The sequence below is a fragment of the Strix uralensis genome, chromosome 8 (assembly GCF_047716275.1).
Source record: "Strix uralensis isolate ZFMK-TIS-50842 chromosome 8, bStrUra1, whole genome shotgun sequence".
NCBI classification, from domain to species: Eukaryota; Metazoa; Chordata; class Aves; order Strigiformes; family Strigidae; genus Strix; species Strix uralensis.
The window spans coordinates 28,819,805-28,838,836 of record NC_133979.1 but is presented as its reverse complement, the minus strand read 5'-3'; the positions used below and the strand labels follow the sequence as shown (position 1 = coordinate 28,838,836).

The window sequence follows — 19,032 nt, the reverse complement described above, 5'->3', positions numbered from 1 at the left end:
GGCAATGCTGCTCAAAGGATCAATCTTAAATTCTCCAGTAAAGCCACTGGTAAAGTCAGACAAACTTCCCACACTCTGCTGCGGGAATGTACCAGACTTCTGGCTATTTCTTGCACTGAGCAGAACAAGGGTAATATTTCTGCAGAAACTTAATTAAAAGCAAATGCTTGGGCCTTTAGTGCATCCAAATAACACAATTTTAATGTGTACCTCCCCAAAACAGCCCCGAACTACCCTGGTTGCCTTTGAGGCCAGGTTGGGCTTTCAGTCACTGACTCCGGTTCATTGAATATTTTTATGACATTTAACCAGGTAACTTGCTCTTGGCCATTTACGCTGGAATAGATCTTGCTTTTTTAATTTGAGTAGGATTTGGTGTGTAATCTCTTTTCTAGGACTCCGGTCATCACAAATAATTACGCTGAACCTCCCATAAATTGGGAAACTATTTTGTTGGGGAAATTAAGGAAAAAAAAAAAGTTAATAACTTTCAGTCTGCAAAAGGATGGTAGCTTCTCTCAAGGGCAAGAGCAGAAGGGGGTTAATGTGACTGGGGCCAGAGCCAGCACCCCCCGCCTTGGCTTGGGCTGGCTTCTTGCTGGGATGCAGGAGGGGAGGGACTCTGGGCTTGTTTTTGCAAAGCCTGTTAAGTAAAGCTGTGTATTCAGCGCTGTTCAGCTCCAGCCCAGCTTTCTGGAAATCCTGTCTACAGTGGCTTGTCTTTTTTTTTTTTTAGGTAATTAAGTGATGGACTTCCCAGCCTGAGGAGACCCTGGTGCTGCTGGCAGCAGGGGGAGAGGTGGAAAGGGCTGGGGCTCTGCCCTTGGTGTCTCTGCACAGGGAGAAGGTGTTGGTGCTGCTGCTCCCCGGGGACCTCTGCACAAGGCCTCCCTCTTGGGGGGGGGGTAGGGGGCTCACCTCACGCCTTCCAGGAGTGTGGGGCGAAGCGGGGCTCCAGCCTCGCTGCCTCTCCTCTTTTGGGACAGAGATGCCGTTCTCCCATCCTTGGCGGTGGGTTTTCTGTGCATTGGGCGAGCGCCTGTTTGCCAGGCTGCCCCTGGCTGGGGCGGGGCAGTGCAGTGCAGGCAGGGGCTGCCTGCTGTCTGCCTCCTCGTCCCTGTCCCAGGGGGGATGTGACAGCCCCTGCCTGCTCCTGGGTGCCCCCCAAGGGCTGCCTTCACCTCCGTCTTTACTTCCTTGGATCTTGCCCTGGCCTTTGCCTTGTTTCTCTGCACCAGCCAACCACCCCTCCTGGCTGGGTTTTTGCAGCAGGACCAAGGGATGCTCGGGGCTGAGGCTGCTCCTTGGGGCAGGGCTATGCACCCTGTTTTCTGAGGCCAGGAGACCGCACCATGGCGGCTGTGTGGGAGCATCCCTGGCTGGGGAGACACCTTTGCTCATGGTGAGCTTCCCAGCCTCGTGCTGGGCCTGCCAGGGAGCAAGAAGGGGTCTTTCAGCCTCCTCCCTTGATGTTGTGGTTCCCCCCTTCTGCCCACGCTGCAGCCCCAGGGCTGTGTCCTATCCCACCCCATTCCCTGCCCTGGACTCACCCGGGCAGCCCTGACAGTGGAGGAGGGTGTGCTGCCTGCTGCTGGCACCCCCTTGTCTCCTGCCCTTTGGGAACAGGGTCCATTCTGAGCCGGGGCCATCCCTGCGGCCTCCTGGCTTGGAGCAGCGCCATCCCCTCCGTGAGCAGCCCAACCCTGGCGCTGCAGCAGCAAAGGGGGGAACTGCCTCTGTCCCCCCCCATCCCTCCTGCCCCACGCTGCCCCCCTGGCACCAGCCAGCCCAACCCCCAGCCCTGCTACCTGGAGCTCATTAATCTTTCCCATTCTGTAAATCTCCAGGGTTTAGTGCTGAAGCTTTAACTTTTTTTTTCTGATTCCATGTCGCAGCCCCTCTTCATGCTAAATAAAGGTGCTACTGGGGTCAGTCCTGCCAGCAGTTGCCTCCCAAATGTGGCATTTTCCTGGCCAAAACTTTACAGCTCCCCCCTAGCACCTTCAGCCTGTCAGTGCATCCAGGGGGGCACCAGTGCTTCACCCCCGCTCCAGGCTCCAGCCCACCAAACCCCCAGGAGAAGCCAGGTTTGGAAAGATGAGGTGCAAGGTAGTGGCGGTGGGCAACCTTTATTGGGCCGGGACCCCCGGGGGCTGCGGCCGCTCCTGCCCCGAACACTGGGGAGGGGGGAAGAAAAAGCGTCCTACAAACTTTCTACAATAAATAGTTAAAATCGCGTGTTTTGGCCCGGTGTGGGGAGCGCTGCCGTGCCGCATCGGTGGCCAAGCACGGCCTGTAAAGCTGAACCGCATGGCCGAGAGGGGCTGGGCATGTCAAGGGGCTGCTCAGCTGCAGGATGCTCTGCCAGGACTCCTCACCGCTGCTCTCTTGGCTTTTTTCCCAATAAAACAAGGTTTGTGCAATGAGTGTCCGTATTCCCCGCTGCTGCTGATCCTGCCGCATGATTTTTGGAGGCAGCTGAGCTCCGGGATGCCCCTAGGCACCGGTGGTGTGGGATGCCATGAGGCTTGTGGACTCTTAGCAGGAGAGCTCAGATGCTGTTGGTGGGGGAACACTGCTCTCCTCCCCGAGGCTGGCCTGAACTGGGGAGACCTCCCCAAAACTGCTGCTGCTGAGTGGGGCCTGGGGGGCAGCAGTGGTGCTTGTGCTCAGCTGGAGCCTGGAAACACAAACCCCAGCCCACCAGAGGGGATGGCTGCTTGCAACTAGGGAAGGTGTATATTTTCAGGCGGGATCCTCCTGGACAGCCTCTCCCCACCTCCCCCACCTGGCCGTCGCTGTGCCTGCCCTGCTCTGAACTCAGGGTGGCGGGGCTGGGTGCTCCCCGAGGATGCTGGAGCGGCTGAGGGCTGGGTATTGCTATGGCACATCTGAAACCCACCGAGGCTGGGGAGAGGTGTTTTGCTGGCTCAGCTGAGCTCTGGAGAAGGACTTAATTTCTCTCTGCTGCACTTGAGCACGATGGGATGTTGCTGGAGGTGCCAGCAGGGACGTTGGTGGCCCCATGGCAGCGCGGCTGGGCAGCATGTGGCCCCCACCATCACCCGGGGCTGTCTGGGGCAGCGCTCCTGGCCACACTGGGGGGAGCGGGGGAGCAAAGCGGGGTGCTGAGACACGCACGGGGGTCGCAGGGGCTGAGCTGGTGTGTCCCCAGCCCCGACTCATGCCTGGGAGAGGCGGACGGGGTAGGTGACCATGTTGAAGCTGTCCCAGGCGAAAAGCTGCCGCTCAGCAGGGTTGTAGTCCACCATGCTGAGGTAGCGGAAGCGGTTCTCGAAGGGGATGCTGAGGGCCCGGCTGGTGCTGGTGGCTGTGTTGTAGGCGAAGTTGACGGTGGCGTTGTGTGCCGAGTAGCTGCTGACAGTGTAGAGGGTGCCGCAGATGACGAAGGAGTTGGCCACCCCCCGCTTGCGGATGTTGGTTTCCCAGGTGCGCCGGATCTCCAGCGTCTCGGGGTCCAGCTTGGAGAGGACGATGGCCCCCCGGGCCTTCTCAGTGCTGTAGATCACCCAGAGCCCCGTCTCATCCACCGCCAGATCGATGTCGGTGTAGCCCCCCCAGGAGTAGGGGTACTGCCCGTGGTAGCCAGCGCCAGGGATCTCCCTCTCGACCGTGACAGCCTCTCCCCGCAGGTCGTAGCGGGCCACGGTGCGGGAGCGGCGGGGCTGGAAGAAGAGCCCACCGCGGTAGATGACGGCCCCCGTGCTCTCCAGGGGCTGTGGCAGGATGTGCACCTTGGCGGGGTAGCCCCGGGCCAGCTGCTCGGCCGCCTCGTACTGGAAGAGCTGGCGGACCTCTGTGCCCACCGCGTCCACGCGCCAGGTGGTCTCCCGCGTGAAGGGGGGCACGGGCTCGGGGTCCTTCATCCACACACCGTACTTGCCGGCGATGGACTCTGCCCGGCCAAAGACGACAGGCTCCCCCACCCACACCAGCTCACCGCAGCCTGCTCGGGGACAGGAGGGGAGAGAAAGGGGTTATTGCTCGGCGGTGGCAGCGCCCGGTGAGCCCCTCGGGAGGGCCAACCGGTATTTGTGAGCAGCGGAGCACGGGGCCGGCCGGGCCGGTGGCAGTACCCGAGTCCTTGCTCCCTGGGCGGCCGAGTGCTGTCTCCTCCAGCAGCCGGGACACGGGAACCTCCGTCCTCTCCGACTGCAGTTCCTGGTAAGTGAGGGGCTGCGGGTCCCAGCGGGGGGCTGTGGTGGAGCCAGGTGCAGCGTGAGCAGGGGCCCAGCCAGCCCCCCTCACTGCCACGCCTGCCCTCACCGTCCTCAGTGAGGGGCTCCACACCAGACTGTTGCCCCCCTAAACACCAACGCCTCGGTCAGGAGCCTGGTGCCTGTCCCACCGCAGCAGGGCACGTCTGTGACCTCCTGATGGGGACCCTGCTCCGCAGCTGCTGCCGCCCCCCGGGCGCGGGGTTTAATGCTCTTTGGCAGAAACCCCAATCCCTCCGGATTAGCACCGTCCCCTGCGGCCCCCCTCTGCTGCGGGGCGGATGATGGGATGAGCAGGGCTCTGGCTGCCAGCACTGATTTAAGGATGGGGAGGGGGTTTGGGGCAGTGGGCTGCGACCCCGCCGGGGTGCCCAAGAGCAAGGAGGCAGCAGTAGGTGCATCATGTGGGGGGCAGCAAAGGGACTTGACCAGCGTCCGGGGAAGTGTCAGTGGCAGGGAGACGGTGGCGGGGCTGCACAGGGGGTCCCGGCCCCGGCACTTACCTTTGCCAGGGCCACGCAGGGTGTCGCGGCCGGGCCCCTCTCTACCGGGGGGGCAGCGGGTGGCCCGCAGCCGGGTGATCTCCTGGGTGCTGGTCTCCAGCCGCCTCCCCAGCTCCTCTTTCTCCCGCTCCAGCCGCCCCTTCTCCTCCTCCAGCCGGGACTTGGCCCGCAGCAGCTCGCTGTAGGCAGCCTCCAGGCGAGCGGCCGGCTGGGGCTCCGGTGCCCCCCCCGCCTCGCCGCCCCGCGGCCCCGAGCCCCGCTCCCGGCTCTCCAGCCGGCTCAGGCGGGCGGCGAGGGCGGCCAGCTCGGCCCGCAGCTCCGGCCCGCCGCCGGCATCGGGGCAAGCGGCCTCGACGGGGCTGGCCACCGTGAAGGAGTAGGTGCAGCGGCCGGCGCTGTCCTCGGCCCGCCGGAGGAAGGCCGTCTCGCCGCGGCCGCCCAGGGCCAGGCCCCCCCAGAGCAGCAGCCAGGCCCCCAGCATGGCCCCTGCCCTCGGCGCCGCCGCTCCGCCGCACGCCGGGCGCTGCCGCCCGCATTTATAGAGCGGGAGGGCGGCGGGGAGAGGGTCGGGGCGGCGGGGGGGGACGGCCGAGCCGGAACCTTCCAGATGCCTGTGGCGGCGGCGGCCCCCCCCGAGGCCGCTGGCCGGGCTCCGGCAGCCTGCGGCCACCGCCAGCGGCTCTACTGCGGGGCCGTGTGCCAGGGACGATGCTGGGGGCCGAGGTGGCCGGACCCCCCCCGCTGCTGGCGGGGAGGCGCCGCCGGCCCCCGGGCTCCCGAGCCAGCGCGTCCCCGGGCCGGGGCCGGGGCCGGCCCCGCCCCCGCCGCCCCACGGCCCCGCCCCCGGGAAAGCCCCGCCCCGCCCCGCGCCGCCCTTGCCCCCGGCCCGCCATCGATAGCTCGGTGCTCAGCGCGGCCGGCGGAGCGCCGAGCCGGTCGATGGGACAGCTGACTTGCCGCCGCCGCCGCCGCCGCCGCCGCCGTCGCTGCCGCACCGGCCATTTCCCGCCGGCCCGGCCCGGAGCGGAGCCCGGTGAGCGGGGTGGCGCTGCTGGTGGGGTCTTGTGGCCTTGCGGGGGTGGGGCGTCTCTGTCTGGGCACCGGCTCCGCTTCCTGGCGGCCCCCAAGGCACCGGAGGGCTGGACCGGAACGGCGAGGCCGGGTGAAGGCGTGGGGGCCGGTCACCGGCTGCCCTTGCATCCCCCCTCCCCCGGGGCCATTCCGTCCTTTCCCCCCACCCCTCCGGGCCCAGCGGTAGGGGCGCTCCGCGGCCCCACCACCTGCCGGGCGCTCCCCCCGCTCTGCCGGGCCACGGTGAGGGGCAGCCGGGGCGCCGCCGCGGTTCGGGCGCCGGGCAGCGAGGTGACCCGGCCCTTCCCTGCGCCTCCCCTCCAGGCTTCTCCTCCGGGGCCCGAAGCCGCCTCTCCCGCCGGTAGAGACCATGCCTCCGAAATTCAAGCGGCATCTGAACGACGACGAGGTGACGGGCTCGGTGAAGAGCGAGCGGGTGAGTGCCGGTGGGGCGGGGGACCAGCCTGTCCCTCCGGTGCCGGTGGCCGCAACGGTGCCATAGCGGGCTATTACTTACACAGGGGTGCGTGGGGTAAGGTGCCCATGGTGGGTAGGTGGGTGTTAAACACACTTTGGGGACCCCAAGGCCCCTGGCTTCGCCCTGTGCCGTTAGCTGCCAGGCCGGTGTATGGTAAGTTACAGCTCCCTTTGCCCAAGGGGCTCCTGTCACCACCTTCAGCCACGGGGCCTGGGAGCTGTATCGCTCTTGCTGGCGACATTTAGTTAGTGAAGGGACTGTCTGTGCAGCAAACCTCATCTGTGTATTTTAAAGCAACCCCCATGAGGAGACACGGCTGTTTTGAGAACATGTTTCAGTTCCTTTAGGCGGTGAGATCCCAGCCTGCTCCGGTCTCTCCACAGAACTTGGCCTGAGCACGTCGCTGCTCTCCTCCCCACGTAGCTGGCTGAAGGGCTCCTGTGAAGTTGCCCTGCACTCTACAGCTGAATTTTTCTCTTGTCACCAAGGTCCCCTGACATTTCAGGCTTTGAGTACAGGTCAAAATAGTGCAGTTCTGGACAAGTGGATTTAACCTGATATGTTTATTCTGGGGTCGTAGTGTGCTAAAACTGAGTTTAGACTGTAGTCTGAAATGTTGCTACAGCTCACGATAGCTGTCAGTGAGATGAGGATCCCATGTTGCCACGAGCGGTTCGTTCATCTCTTGAAGGAGGCGATGGTTGAAACTATTGCACGGTCTCGCGGGTTGCTTCAGTTGATTGAGCAAATGTGACAAGCATGGAAATGTAGGTGAGCTTCAAAATAATAGCACTCCGCTTGCAGGTGGGAGCCTGAATTTATGCGCAGGGGAAGCAGCAGCAGCTGTTGGTACCAGAAAGACTGTCTGATGTGTTCCTAGGCCCACACGTTTAGTGTGCCATTTCCTGCTCTTGATTATTTTTGACCCTAAGTAGATGTTACTGGGAGCCCTCCGCTTGACTGGACAATTCACACCACCCTGATGTGAGAAATGAACTCTAGTAACGTATTTGTCCAAAACTTTCAGGCTTAAGTCAGAGGTTGCTCTTAAAAATCAGCCTTTGCGTCATCTGATGGGGTGTACTAGAACACAAATCTGAGCCCAGGAGGAGCCCTTCGGCGCAAAGCAGAGGAGCTACCAGACCGCTCTGCTTTCCAGCCCAGCCTTAGCCTTTGCCTGAGTTGGGGGTTTGGAGGGGCTGACCCCTCTGGACGTGCCGTGCAGGGAGCCCAGCGTGTTTCCTTGCAGTTGTCCTTCTTGCACCTGCTGCCATCAGATGGCTGGAGAAACCACGTGCTCCAAATCAGGAGTGGGTCTGACCTCCCACGTGGGTGGGATGCCCCAGGGTGGCTGTAGGTGATGCTGATGTTTTCTGAGCAGCTGCCATTGACTGAGTGCAGTTCTGGGATTGTCCCTCGAGCAGAGAGGGCCTGCCCTCCACAGCGGCCTGTGCGGGGGCTCTGCTCTGCCTGCTGCTTTCCAAGGCAGGGTTCACCGTGCTGGCGTGCCGGTTGCTTCTGCGTCACAGGGAGTTGTGCTGATCCCTAGAATTGGGGTCTGAACCTGACAGACAACTGGACATTGCCGCAAATCCAGTTTGGCTCAGTGGCAGAGGTGCAAGTTGTCCCAGGTCGGAGCTGCAGAGCTGTGCATCGGTCCGTGTTTTAGAGAATTAGAAAATGCTGCCGAGGTGATAATAGCAGCACAGAGACATCCAGCTCAGCCCTTGGTCACAAGCAGAGAGAAACAGCATGACTCCAGACACCTGAAAAGTGCCGTCAATCCTCTACAAAGGAGGGCTCGCGTGTAACCTGCAGTTGAAGGATGCTGGTTGCATCCTAAGGGCTGGAAGCGTGTGTGTGAAATGGTAGTTGCTTACTGACGAGGTGGTTTGGTTTTCTTCTGTGTTTGCAGAGGAACCTGTTGGAGGAAGATTCAGATGAAGAGGAAGACTTTTTCTTGTGAGTTTCTGAACAGCTGCTGTAGGGAATGTGATGTCTTAACTGCCTACAGCTCTGAGACCGGAGGTGTCAAATACCAAAAGCTGCTCCCTGCCACATAGGTGGGGGCTTGGGAATCAAAACCTTTGATTCCTTTGAGTTGATCTCCCAGAGCCTTGGCACTGAGCGTGAATTAAGCCTCAATAGGTGTGACCTTTATAAGAGTGGGGTGTCCCACATATCCTAAGACATGGGAGGGGCTGATGGGAGGTATGAGAACAATCTTCTGTCCACAAGGCATTGCTTCTCTCTTGCATATCTTCTAAGTCTGGTTTAAAAACATGTTTTCAGTGTATCTCCATCCTGATTGCTCTCTTTTCTGCTTGCAGGAGAGGGCCTTCTGGACCAAGATTTGGACCCAGGAACGACAAGATCAGGCAGTAAGTTGTTTGTTCCTCAGTGTCACAGAGATAATATTTTATTCCAGCACTGCGAGCTCCTGCTGCTGTCTTAACAGAGTATTTCTATGTAGTTCTGAATATGGACATGGCTTGGGCTTGCATTCTTCTAATTGACATTTCCTACCCTACGTGTCCACAGCTCAGGGAAATCTCAAATTTGATTGAAGCTATCAAGAAATTGTCTGTTAACAAAGGCAAAGGGATAGGATTGTATCTCAGTAGCTTAGTGGTGTTTCTAAAGCCCTTGCTATATTCTGGTAATGACCTGTTCTGTGCTTTTATGAGGCTCTTTTTCTAGAGCATTAACTCTCAATTTTATCCTTCACTAGCACCATTTTTTATTGTTTTGTTGCTTTTTTTCTTCATCATGGAACTTCCTTCTCAGTGTTTCAAGAAAGCAAGTGGTTGGGAACATACCAGGACCATGTTTTCTGGGCATGTCCTCTGGCCTCCTCTTCTCCAGATAAAAACCTGATGAGCAGTGACTCAGTGGGTCAAAGCATCTGGAAAACAGGAAACCATTACAGCTGCAGGAGGATTACTGAGTGTATTAGGGCAAGAAGGAAGGAGTGAACACTCTGGATCCTTCTCCCATCGAGTCATTTCCTGGATGATGCTTGTTCTGAGCTCCAGTTTGTCCTGTCCTTTCCTATGAGGGATGCCATGGTGGTATTTAATGGAAAGCAGGGGGGGATATTTACAGACCACTGTTTTGTGTTGCACTGTTTCCTTTGCTGAGCTCCGTGGAGCCAGAACAGAGATCTGTGCAGGGACTGGTGACCGGGTGGTATTCAGACTAGGTTGTCTTGTGTGCAGCCTGAGTGTTGCTCGTCATTAGGGATTTTTTTCATGCCGGGAAGAAGCCAGTCCAGCTCTGAGATGACTCATTGCCAACGTCAGCGTTAGGCAGTGCTTGCTTGTGTGCCTGCTTGCCATGTTACCTTGAGGGGTGAAGTGCACTTGAGTTACACGAGAGGAGGCGGGTCAGTCACTGCGCCCTGACTTTTCAGGGGGTCTCTGTTCCCTCCAGGGTGTGAGGATGCTGTTGGTAGAGGTGCACTGGTCCTTAGAGTTGAGCCAGTGTGGATAAAGCCTCCCTTCTAGGGCAGGGCCAGGCTGATCTGGAGTGAATGAGAAGGATGAGAATTGGTTTTATGAGTGGAGTCCCACCCCAGTAAAAAGGTGGAGATGGGGTGATGTCTATCCCTTCATCCTCCTCTGCTGGAAAGGAATTACAGAGTGTCTTCTGCCTTCTCTGGTGGTGGGGGAAAACAGGAGCTCTTCTGTTCCCACTGGCTTGACCAGGCAGAAGGGAGCAGGGCTTAGGTAGAGGATAGCACTGCAGCTGTGAAGGGGAAGAAAAATGAAACAAGAATTCACCCAGGAGCTGGTGGGTTCATAGGTGTGATGTGACTAATGCCCAACGCACAGGAGGCTTGCCTGTTGCCAGAGATTGCCTGCCTACTGGACCTGGTATGGAATATGTCCCTTGGGGTAGCAAGTGGCTACGTCCAGCTAGTATCTAGAGCATCTATTATAAAATAATATCTATTTTCTGCTCTCATCAATGTTGATTGCTTTGTTTAATAAGCACTTGCAGTATGTGGTCATCACTTCTTGTCACGGAGCTTGTTATTAAGTTTCTGATCAGACCGGCCCTTGTGCTGGATGGATTGATGCCTGGTTTCGTAATGATGCAGTTTGCTCTGGTTTCAGCAGAGGAGGGGAAGGGGGTTTGGATTGCTGCTGAAACACTACAAGGAAAAGACATTTTAAGGAGGAATTTAAGCATTTGGAGAGCTGAGGCGTAGCTGGGCAAAGCTAGAGAGACTGTAGTTGTATGGGGCTGGAGGAATGAGGTGTGAAGATAGGTGTAAAAGGAAACTGGATGGAGGATTGGGTAAGCGGAAAAAGTGATGGGATTATGGGAGCAAAGGTGCAGAACATGTTGAATGTGAGGGGCGAGACTGGAAACTTTTCCTGGTTGTCGTTGGCAGCAAAGGGGCTTGGGTCAGGCTGGAGAGTTTGGCAGCAGAGACCCTCAAGGCTGGCTCAGCTGCAGAAAGAGATGGTGGTGAATACTGCAAACCTTGTAGGGGAAAGAGATGAGTTAGAGCCAGCAATAGTGGAAGGAGGAAGTGTCACAGTCCCCTCCGTGCTGTGTTTTGTCCTGAGGTGTCTGGAAGTTCAGGCTCTGTTGTCCCAACAGCTGCTCAGTTGGCGTGGATGCTGCATGGGGTCCTTTAGGCTGCCTCTGAGACCTCCCCATCCCTGGGGTGGGCTGGAGCTGAAAGTAGCTTTTAACAGGCTTTTATCCTTTTCCCCAAAGTTACAAAGAACAGGTAAGGGAGAACTGATCTCTCTTCTCTGTTTTTGCTTCCAGGCTTTGTCCTGAATGTGTGTTGTAAGAGCTCTTAGTGCCTCTTTGGGGGAAGGTGGGACGTTCATCTTCCACCTGGGTTTCTTTTATTTAGAAAAGGAGCCTCTCATCACAGGTCATCTTTTCAAAAATGCTACTAAAATTGCCCCCTTTTCTGTGCTGCCTGACTTCCTGCACCGCTGATGTTTCTGCTTTCAGGTGCCTGTGCTGCTGGATTCAGGCTCCTGGTCGTGCTGGTGATGAGGCTCAGCACGCTGCTATGGCTCCCCAGGAGCCAGGTCTCAGTCCCTGTGATTCCCCCATTGCGCTGCTAAGGGTGGCCCCAGCATCCCCGGACCTGGGGCTTGGCCCCAGTGGCTCTGCCTCTCTGCAAGCCCCAAGTTACATCCCAAAGAGGGGGAGGGTTTGAGGAATGGTTTGAAGGCAAGAGTTGACAGCAGCTTCCCAGGGCCTGGCTGCTGATCGCAGGCGGTTGGTTGTGCAGTGGACCCCAGCCATAGTCCAGGCTTTCATTTGAAGGTGATACAGAGACCGTGTTGTCAGGCATCATTGTTGGGTATAATCCTTTCAAGGACTCAGAGGCTTCAGGGAGGCATAGACTGCTGTCTTCCTCACAGCCGGGATGAAGCAGCAACCTAAACCCAGGGATTTGTGGCACGGTTCAGCGCTGATGCCCCATTGTTGAGTACAGCAGGGCTTTTTGCCGGGCAGCCCCTCTGCAGAGAGCCGTGCCTCGGGGAGCACTGTGCTCTGCTGGCCTCCTGCCTTTGCACCGTCCATCTGGCTTGGCTCTCCACCCTGTTCCCTCTTCCCTGAGGTACTGCCACAACGAGGGGTGTTTGGGTGTAATTTGCACCAAAATACATGGCACTATTAATATCGCTGGGGTGGAAAATAGAAGTGTGTCATGCTGGCTGTAAACAGCCAGCTTGAAGACAAGAAGTAGCCTTGAGCAGCACACCCCATGGTGTGTGCATGGCCTGTTTACGGTGTCTGAAGAATGCAGCACTGTTGTTAGCCCAACACCGTGACCAGCCCAGGGAGTTTTTCAGTAGCTAACCCGGTGCAGCCAAAATGGAAAGACTTATTTCTTCCACTCTGGACAAAGCACAAGAAGAGAGGAATCTAAACCAAGCTAAGCGCCATTGGGTCTCCTGTTGTTGCTTTGGTGGTGTACACTTGCTGTCCTTGTTGAAAGCATCATATTTGCAGTAATTGGTAAGAAGGAGGGTCATGGGAGACATATTTTAGGCTTTTGTCTTACTCCCTTTCCTGGCAGGTATTTATTCTACTTTATTTCTCTTGGAAATCTGGTGGGAGTGAAGCACATGAAATGTATGTGTCAAAAGCCAATAGCTCCCTAACAGGAAATACGCTTCATATTAGAGGATTCATCCTCTCTTGCCAAATAAAACAAGAAAATATTTTCTTCTCAATGCGACTTGAGTTTCCAGCCTCAAGCATGCCAAACTAGTGGGAATTTTTGAATTTGTTCTGAAACTTCAGGGCTAATACATAGGCTGGGCATCTTTCAGCCCCCTCATGGAGATGCATCTCTTGTTTCTGCTTTCTCCCACCCATCACTGCTACAGAGACTGGCTTAAGGTCTGGTTAAAGCACTGTGTGGAGATCAAAGTTTCATTCCCTGGCTCGGTCTCTTCCTTCCTGTTTTTTCTTCAGGGTTCTCTTTTACATCAGATACCAAAAGGTATTGGGGTGCTGAAATGTGTCTGTGTTTCAATGGGAGTTAAACAGCTTGACATTTGTGAGAGTTTAAGCTTTCATTTTTCTGTGCCTCCATTCTCTGTCTGTGAAATGTTTTGTTCTCCTGGGGGCAGCTAACAGCATGCCCAGGCTCTGGGCAGGTAGCAGAGGCACGCGGCGTTTCACCAGCAGCTCAAGTGGAAAGAGGTGGAATGCTGAGATGCAGCTTGGGCAGTGGGGGGCTGTGTTCCATAGGTGTCTCCCAAATGCTGGTACACAGCAGAGCAGTTTGAAGTTACATACCTTCCCACTCTGCCTCAAACGCTTTGGGGTGTCCTGGGACTGCAACAGCATCTCTCCAGGCTCTGACCTGTACTGGCAGGGCTACAGGTGGCATTGCATTGCGCTGCATGTTCCTCAATGCATTGTAATCTTGTGTGCTCCTGCTTGTTAGTTGTACTAAGATAACTTAGTTACAAATCTGTTGTGGGAGGAAATCTCTTTATTTTGAAGCCAGTAAATGATTTTAGAAACATTTACATACTGCAAATGTAGTCTTCTGCCTGTGGAACTGATGTTTAAGGCCTTAGAGTTTTTGCCAAGTTGGCTCATCTGGGATAGCAGATGTTTCTGCTTTTCCTCTCTCGCCCCAAGCTATAGCAGCGTTGCTGGCGGCTCTGAGCCGGGACTTGTCTGTCGTGCCGAGGTAAGGAAACCCCCTCACAGAGCGTGCCTCCTCCTCACATCCTCACCCGCTGCCCCAGGGAAGGGCCACGGGGCTGTGCGTGCCCTGCGTGGGGTGGACACTTGGCTCCATAGGGTACGGCCACGCATTCCCCAGGCAGCATCTGCCTGCATCCTCAGTGCCACCTCTGCTCTTTCCCAACAGTGGCAGCTCTGCCCCTCGCCTCGTACCTTGTAAAACAAATAGTGGATCAGAACAGGCTCGTGGGCACAGGACAGGTTCCTGCTGAGAGGTGTTTGGGGATTATCTGTGCCTTTCCCCTCCAGATAAGAAACTCCTAGCAGGCGTCTGCCATTGATGTGGAAGGCAGGAGCTGCCACTGCACGGTGTAGATGCTGCTCCCATGGACTCTGAGATGCAGCACAGGGAAGGCACGTTCCTTTCTTATGGTGTCCTAAATAAAGCAAGTTTTTACGTGTGCTGCTGGAGTCCAGAATGTGCCATACAAGGGCTGTTGAGTCAGAAATTGGCTTCAGAGGTGTTGCCTGGTGGTTCCAGCTCTGGAAGCCTCAGTGCAGTGGTGCTGCAGAGCCTGACCTGAAGTACTAAGATGGGAAGCCCCTTCACATTCAAAGACTGGGGCTCTTTCTAGAGCTTTTTGGGGAGAAAAAAGCCTTTTTTTTAATGACTTTCCTTGCTTGTTTTTGGAGGGATAAGTCAATATGAGCAAGGCATGTGCTTTTCCATTGCAACCACTCTTGCTCGTTGCAGCCACTCCTCACGTCTGCGTCTCAGCACAAGCTGACAGGAGAAATAGGTCAATGTGAACCTATGTCTCTAATTAATTAATTAGAGGCATGGTGGCTAGGATGGAGCCCTGTTCCTGGTTCTGCAGTGCCCCATTGACTGGCCTTGGCCAAGTTGCTCCGAGTCTCTCTTGGCCCCGGTTTCCCAGGCCGTGGTGGAGGATATGCTGTCCTTGATCCAAGCGCTCTGAGCTTAGGGGCTGGATGATGGCTCTCTAAGTGGTGGAGTTGGGTCTGGTGCTGCTGTAAAAACCTTATTTTGGCAAATAACGTCTTTGAGCTTCTGCATCTGTGAGATGGCAGTGGGGAGGAGAGGGCTTTGCGTGGGTCCGAAGATGACGTGGCTGGATAATCTGGGAAGCAGGATAGTGTGGGTGCTAAGCAGGTGCTAAAGATGAGGCGCTGGCAATCCTCCTTCCCCTTGGGGACACCGGTGCTGCGCTATTAATAAGAGGTGCTTGTTTCTGTAATGTGAAGAGCTGCTGAAATGGCCTATTTGTGCTGCATATTTAGCAAATGCTGGATGCATTTTGATATGTTTGAAGTGCTTAAATGTTTTTAATCAAGGCAACCTAGGCTGTCAAACCTAAGACTTAGGCAGAGCGAGTGGCCTGGAGCTATTTCTGTTTTGTTGCCCTGTGTGTAGCGTTGCCTCCAAGACATCGCTGTTGCCATTTACTTTCTGGGAACGGTATGTCTCAAACAATGTATTGTCTCCCTAGGGCCTCAAGAAATTTCTTATTTTTATCTCCAGGAAAATAAAAGTGTATTAGCTCCAAAATACAAACCAGAATGTAGCAGTATTTTTCCACCAGGAGAATTTTTCTCTCTTACCAATGTGGCTTTTTTTATGGAGTGAATAAATGCATTTATAATAACCCTGCGGCTGTGATTTAGGCTACTTTTCACTGAAGCGACTACCCACAGAGTTGCGTAACTTATGAGAAGATGGATTATAATAACTTGGTTTAGTTCATATCAGCCATTTCTTTACTGTCCTTTTGATGCCCCTGGCATAGTGGGTTTCATTTAGCAACTCAATTCCCGGAGAGGGGAGTGCACCTTACTTTGATTTCACCCCAAGTTATTTAGCAAAAGTGTGGTGTGAGGTTCTGTGAAATCTGGAAAGATAAGGTGCGGTCTTTATATTTTTTTTTCCCCTTTGTGAGCTCTTCTGCAGCAGAGGTGCCCACCAACAGCGGTTAGTGCCTCTTCTTACTGCATGTGTGTGTTAAAGGTGTTAACACAGGGTGCCCCACTTCAGCTGACTTCCCAGTGCTCTCTCTGAGCCCCTTGGGTACCCCCACCCTTCCTGGGGTTGCCAGAGACCCACCCCAGGCCATACTGTGCCTCTAGCTTTCTCTGCATCCCATCAACCTGCCGCCACTGTTGTCCCCTTGGATTTTTGTCGGTGAGCTCTCGGATCCCGCCAGCCTGGGCAGCTCTGAGCGAGGGCCGGCACTGCAATGCATGGCTGGCGGTGCTCGCTTCTGCTCCTCACGCTGCCTTTGCTCTGCTCTAGTGTCCAGAACCAGGTGGACGAAGTCATGGATGTTATGCAGGAGAACATCACGAAGGTGATTGAAAGAGGCGAGCGTCTGGATGACTTGCAGGATAAATCAGGTGCGATGCTAAATGCAGCTCTGCTGGCCCATTCCCCACATCTCTTCCCTGTTGCTGGGCCAGGTTACCTGGTTTCAGTTCAGAAAGTGCCTAATGACACACCTGGGCTTGTATTTCTGTCCTTCCTGGGAGTGGTGTTTCCCAGCCTTGGGCTGCAGATCTGACTTTCTGCCTACATTCTCCTCTCTCTACCTTCGCCTTCTGCTGCTCTGCGCAGAGGTGTTTTAGTTTGGAGGCATTTGGGTGCTGTGATCTAGTTGGTCCTTCAAGTAAAGGTAGATTGGTCTGTCTCCCAGCGGCCCTGAGCATTTCAGTTGTCCGCTCGCTTGCTGGCCTGCAGAGCAAATTCCTGTCCTCAGAGGGCAGCCAGTACAAAGGGGGCTCAGTGGGACTCAGTGGGACAGCAGGTCTGTGTGTGCTCTAGCGAAGGGCGTCATACTGGCATCTGCTGTGGCTTTGGTGAATCACGCTGTGGTTGGGTCTTTTCCCCTAATGCCGAGTTTATTGCTTAAAACTCAGTGGAGTTAGAACGAGTGGATGCTCTGACTGTGTGTGTGCTGCTGAATCGCCTCCTTTCTTTCCTTCAATAGAAAGTTTATCAGACAACGCAACAGCTTTTAGCAACAGAGCCAAGCAGCTTCGGAGACAGATGTGGTGGCGAGGTTGCAAGGTGAGCAAGGATGGGAACAGGCAGGGTGGGTTTGTGGAGGCCTGGTTACCCCTGCTTCCTGGGAAGGGATGGAGAAGCTCCACTTTCTAGCTGAAAAGATGCTGGAAGCCAAAGGCCTCCTTTCAGGTAGAAGCAGCTACACATGGCACCTGTGTAACACGCCTCTGTGCTTCCCTTGCAGATGAAGGCAATCATAGCGCTGGTGGCGGTCATTCTCCTGCTCGTGATCATTGGTGAGTAGCTCCAGGTCACCCCAGTCATTTCTGGCATTGAAATATTCGTGGCGCTCCACACCACGAGTGACACTGTGGTGCTGTTGTCCCTGGGGGAGAGCACCTGAGCCACTTCCACCTGGCCCCACTCTGCCTTAAGTGGTCAGAAATGGTGCCTGTAGGCCACTCCATGCTGCTCTTCTGCAAGCTTTAAATGCAGAGGAGCAGGCTCAAACCAAATCCTACTGACCATGGCCAAAGAAAGCCAACATTGCCCTGCCCTGCCAATGTTGTACCCATCCAGGGTTGGTACCGACTGATCCTGAGGCTGGTGGGAGTAGATGGAAGACTTTCAGACTGGAGCAATGTCTCCCAAAGGCCTCTCCACATACATCAACCAGATGGTGTGATGGGTCTGATCCCTGCAAACGCTTCTCCCCAAAGCTGCCAGGCTGCTTAATTTTCAGCAAGTAGCTGTTGTGGCTCTACTGTTGGTCCCTTCCCCTGCCCTCTGCCCTTCCTGCTCAGCCTGGAGCTCCCCAGAGCAGAGATGTCGCTGATTTCCTTAGCAAACAGGTAATAACGACCAGAGCGTGTTTCTTCCAGGCAGAAGTAGTAATTCATCCCCCTGTCTGCAGAATGAAGTGCTCCAGGGGTCCCAGCAGCCCAGCCCGGCAGTGCAGCTCTTCTGTTCCACTGGGTCCGGAGGGTTTTCCTCCCACTGACCATGGCCAGGGGCAGCTCTGTAACAGTCCTCGTTACTTCAGCAAAACCCTTGCGGCCTGTTGTCCTGCTGACACACAGCCTGCAGCGGGAGAGGCAGAGCTGGCAGCAGGGTGGGAGCATTGGAGAGAGAGAGAGAGACTGGTGGAAAATCCCATCTGGTTTAATTTTGGGAAGCTGGAAGGAGATGAAGGTGACAGGAAATGTTGTCTAGCGTGTGTGCGGGCAGCAGATTGCATTAGCTTGAGCTTGGAAACACACTTTCCCTTGCAGCTGCTTGGTGTTTGTCACTACAGAAATGGGGGGGATCTCTCTGGCGGGGAGTGGTGTTGCATGCAAAGGTGTGCGGCTGAGAGCTTGGTTTCTTTGTGTTTTCCAGTACCCATAGTCCTGAAGTACCATACCTGACGGGGCAGCTGGAGGCTTCGGTGGAGCTGGCTCTGGGATAACCAAACTGCTGTGTAATTTAAGTGAGATATCTGTATATAGCTTTGAAGTTGTTTTTCTCCAAGGAGGGAGGAGGTGGCGGCAAGTAGCCAGTTCTAACAGAGCGTTTTAAGAACTGCCAAATGACCCTTTTTTTTGGTCGAGTACCTGCTCCTGCTGTCAGACTTTTTTATAACAGAAGATTCAGTTCCCAAACCGCCTGTATTGTGGAATTCCGGGTCTCTGGTTTGGAGCTGGCTACTTGCCACTTGCCACTATGGTTTATCTGTATATATGGTTGAGTTCTAATATTAATAACAATACCATGTGAATAGTTCCCCGCTGCCTGCTGTGGAAGGCAGAGGGGGCTCTGTCCTTTCATCGGAGCAAAGAAGGGGCAAAATGTCTGAAGAGAAACATACCATTATGTTACAGGGAACTGACCCTTCTGTGGAGAACTGCAAGGATGTTGTTTCTCTCTTGTTCAAAAAAAAAAAAAAGGAGAAAAAAAGAAATAATTAGATTCTACAATTCAGAAGACTTTCTGGTCCTGCCATGGGAATGCACAAGCTCAGTGTTTTAAGTATTGCTGCTTACAGCTGTGACTAAAGACATTCCAGTAAACCTATTTTTGACTGTACATCTGGAGTTCCTGCACATCTTCATAGTGTTCTGGAGGACATTCAGGGCTCTTTTCTGCAGGGATTCCATGGGAAAGTTCTGTTTCAGTGTTTTCTTCACCAGAAGCAAGAAGTGTGCGTAAAGCCCAGCTATTAGCCCAATGATATGAGAGACACAGCAGGAGAACAGCAGCTCTCCTGAAACCAGTCCAGGGTGAACAAGTCTGCTTCATATTCAGAGCCCTTCACCTTGATGTGGTGGTTGCAGTCCTGAATGCCAACCCATTTCGCTTCCCTGTGATCCAGTGTGCTGGGGGTTGTTCCCAGACAGATGCACTGGGGTGCTCAGGGAGGTGTAGGGGCCCCTGTGCTCAACTAAACAGGAGCTGATGTCCTCCATCCATGGGTAGGACTGCTGCATGTTGGCTGTTTCCATCCTTGGTCTCAGGTGTCAGTGGCATTTCTGTCTGCCCTTTATTTTTGGGACCCTC

General features: G+C 55.3%; 2 protein-coding genes across 3 annotated transcripts; one reads left to right on the top strand and one right to left on the bottom strand.

The window, feature by feature from the left end:
* Positions 1-2,113: 2,113 nt before the first annotated feature.
* Positions 2,114-5,555, bottom strand: MYOC (myocilin). Its single transcript, XM_074876871.1, has 3 exons — positions 4,742-5,555; positions 4,098-4,217; positions 2,114-3,967 (listed from the first exon to the last, which is right to left on the bottom strand). The coding sequence occupies exons 1-3, from the start codon at positions 5,220-5,222 to the stop codon at positions 3,183-3,185; spliced, it is 1,386 nt and encodes a 461-aa protein (XP_074732972.1). The 5' UTR covers positions 5,223-5,555; the 3' UTR covers positions 2,114-3,182.
* Positions 5,556-5,629: 74 nt separating this feature from the next.
* Positions 5,630-18,561, top strand: VAMP4 (vesicle associated membrane protein 4). Of its 2 annotated transcripts, XR_012629904.1 has the most exons (9): positions 5,630-5,774; positions 6,137-6,248; positions 8,206-8,252; positions 8,621-8,671; positions 15,790-15,890; positions 16,481-16,560; positions 16,742-16,793; positions 17,875-17,965; positions 18,357-18,561. XR_012629904.1 is itself a non-coding variant. In XM_074876870.1 (8 exons), exons 2-8 carry the CDS (start codon positions 6,183-6,185, stop codon positions 17,901-17,903), a joined length of 426 nt encoding a protein of 141 aa, XP_074732971.1. In that variant the 5' UTR covers positions 5,630-5,774; positions 6,137-6,182; the 3' UTR covers positions 17,904-18,561. The 2 variants fall into 2 exon arrangements, 1 of the variants encoding a protein (XP_074732971.1); XM_074876870.1 differs by having other exon boundaries at positions 17,875-18,561.
* Positions 18,562-19,032: the final 471 nt, after the last annotated feature.

Coding starts and splice junctions, on each gene's coding strand:
- VAMP4 (XM_074876870.1), top strand. CDS start 6,183: ATGCCTCCGAAATTCAAGCGGCATCTGAACGACGACGAGGTGACGGGC. Junction 6,249..8,205: donor GCTCGGTGAAGAGCGAGCGG/GTGAGTGCCGGT, acceptor CTGTGTTTGCAG/AGGAACCTGTTGGAGGAAGA. Junction 8,672..15,789: donor AGGAACGACAAGATCAGGCA/GTAAGTTGTTTG, acceptor GCTCTGCTCTAG/TGTCCAGAACCAGGTGGACG.
- MYOC (XM_074876871.1), bottom strand. CDS start 5,222: ATGCTGGGGGCCTGGCTGCTGCTCTGGGGGGGCCTGGCCCTGGGCGGC. Junction 4,218..4,741: donor CCTGCGTGGCCCTGGCAAAG/GTAAGTGCCGGG, acceptor GCTCCACCACAG/CCCCCCGCTGGGACCCGCAG. Junction 3,968..4,097: donor CCCAGGGAGCAAGGACTCGG/GTACTGCCACCG, acceptor GTCCCCGAGCAG/GCTGCGGTGAGCTGGTGTGG.